General features: G+C 34.6%; 1 protein-coding gene across 1 annotated transcript; it reads right to left on the bottom strand.

The window, feature by feature from the left end:
- Nucleotides 1-603: 603 nt before the first annotated feature.
- Nucleotides 604-1,273, bottom strand: LOC115995445 (monothiol glutaredoxin-S2-like). The gene has a single exon (XM_031120016.1). The coding sequence runs from the start codon at nt 1,126-1,128 to the stop codon at nt 820-822; it is 309 nt and encodes a 102-aa protein (XP_030975876.1). The 5' UTR covers nt 1,129-1,273; the 3' UTR covers nt 604-819.
- Nucleotides 1,274-2,496: the final 1,223 nt, after the last annotated feature.

The following is a 2,496-nucleotide window of genomic DNA, read 5'->3' as shown; positions in this document are numbered from 1 at the left end:
TGTTTTGAGATGAGAGAAACATAGAAGGGTAGCAAAAATAAAAATTTGTCCATTTTTTTAATAGATGTGGGTAACTGGAGATAGATAGAGCTTACCTCAGGTGGGTAAAGTGCTAATTTTTAAATCACAAGTAAGCAAAGTATTTTCTTATCTCATACATGACTAAAGATATTGACACAAGATCCTTGAAGCATGTATTCTTCGAAACATGAAGACTCTTAGACTTCAAGTTTGGGACAATGAATTTCTTCAAAGGTAAGAGAAAAAGATCTAAAAGTTAGGTTTTAATTTTTACAAAACCTAGCTTTTAGATCTTCTTTTGTCTTGATTTTTTTTAGTTTTTTATATTTTGAGATGAGAGAAACATAGAAGAGTAGCAAAAATAAAAATTTGTCCATTTTTTTAATAGATGTGGGTAACTGGAGACAGATAGAGCTTACCTCAGGTGGGTAAAGTGCTAATTTTTAAATCACAAGTAAGCAAAGTATTTTTCAAGCAAATCATAGGCGGGCAAAATGTAATTTCCCTTACTAAATAAATATTAAAAAAATTGAAGCTCGTCAGTTTGCCCCAACAATGAGCTTATTAAGAACAATATTAAACTTAGGAGTTATGCCATTGATGCAAATTGGGACAACATTAGCAAAAAGCATAACATTACATTATTACAAAAAGCTTAGAGTACACGTACGTAGTAGACTTTATAGTAAGCTCTCACTCTATAGGTTTAATACATCTGACGGCTATTTCTCATGCATATATTATTGTGTTATAGCCACAACATTTATTAGCGCCTGATGATGTTATAAGCTATGTTAATCAAACCCATATTGCCCCAGCACGTCTAAGCATTGGGATTAAGGACCTCTTAAGGTGAAGACTCATGACCTCATTGGCTCCCCCCACAAGTTCACCTCCAATGAACACAGCTGGGACACTTGGGCTACAACCAAGCCTTGAAAGAGCTTGCTCAATGTCCCTCCCTCTTTGAATCTCATCAAGCTCATACACAGTTGGGTTCACCCCAAAATCATTGAAGAGGGTCTTGATCGAGTGGCACATACAACAAGAGCTCTTGCTGAAGATCACCACAGGTCTCTCTGATGCCAAGGTTGTCACTCTCTCCATTGCCAATTAATGCAAAATTTTGAAATGTAGTATAGGAAAAAGACTAAATTTGGACACAATGCTAAATTTTGAGAGAAAGGTTTCACTCGAAAATGTAGCTAGGGTTGTGAGGAATGTGAAGGCAATTGAGTTTTGGTGTGGAGGACTTGGCTCCCATGGCTACTTATTTATATAGGATTTGCATATCATACATTACAAGGGGGAACATTTGATAGTGAAGTGAAACGAGAATGTTCCTTTAGATATTTTAAATTGGGTCTTTATGTTGTTCTTATCATTACTCGAAAGCGATTAATATTTGGCTAGAGAGTGACTAAAGTTACACAACAACGAATATTGGCATACAACAATGGAAACTTGTCCTTGGTAGGACTTGACATTTAGTATTATCCAGTGCCTATATGTGCATACTTTTTTTATTGTGAAATCTTCTTTTAATTCGTGCTCCTTTTTCTTGCAATATTATCAGTATATTAGGACAGTTATCTATGCAAGACCCGATGCCTCTTCTAGATTTACGTACATTATATTCCAACTCAGTGACAACATACAGAGTATGTGAAAATATAATGGGAGGAGTAGGAATTATTTGGATAAAATAAACTCATTTTGTCTTATCAAGAGTCTGGTTACTCTGTGAGACAGACTACATATATTACCTTTTTTTTCATAGGGTGAACTTGGTTTGTATTTTGGTAATTTGAAGGGGGTGCATTTTTTTTCTTTTTTGTTTATTTATTTTTAGCCGTATCTATCTTGGAGGCATCTGTTGAGTTGGAGAAAGAAGTTGGATTTATCCAATTGTGGACCTCTATTTTATAAATAGAATCGCATCTAATTCAAGAAAGGGAAACATAATAAAGCCAAGTGAGGGGAAAGTTTATTGGGAAATATTTTTCACATAGACCACAATGTTGCAAGAAGGTGAGAGAGACATCCAGCATTAAACTGTTTTATGAAGAGTGAATCTCTCATATATGTATAGTAATACTACATTAGGATATATAACCCAATTATGATTATTAAGAGCCTTAAAATTTAGTAGCATTATCTTGATCATCTATATAGGAGAAACTTAATTGGTTTGGAATTTGGATTCCCCTCCCCTTGTTGTAAGGAAGAAAAAAAACAAATGATCATGGTAGCATGCATATTATATCACCAGCCAATTGAAACTAAAGTTTCACAGAAGATATATAATTGGCATAAGTTAATAAGGAAAAAAAAAAAATGAAAGACGATTCCACACTTCACAAGGAAACTTTCCTAGCAAAAGATTTTTGTTCCCTCTCATTGCTAAGTAGCTAAGTCTCCACTCACTGTCAAGCGCACGTTCCATGCCAAGAAAAGTAGCCGCAAATGGAAAGA

This window comes from Quercus lobata, chromosome 6, assembly GCF_001633185.2.
Source record: "Quercus lobata isolate SW786 chromosome 6, ValleyOak3.0 Primary Assembly, whole genome shotgun sequence".
Lineage (NCBI taxonomy): Eukaryota > Viridiplantae > Streptophyta > Magnoliopsida > Fagales > Fagaceae > Quercus > Quercus lobata.
Note: the sequence above shows the minus strand (reverse complement) of the source record. Positions and strands in the feature narration are given on the sequence as shown.

Coding starts and splice junctions, on each gene's coding strand:
- LOC115995445 (XM_031120016.1), bottom strand. CDS start 1,128: ATGGAGAGAGTGACAACCTTGGCATCAGAGAGACCTGTGGTGATCTTC.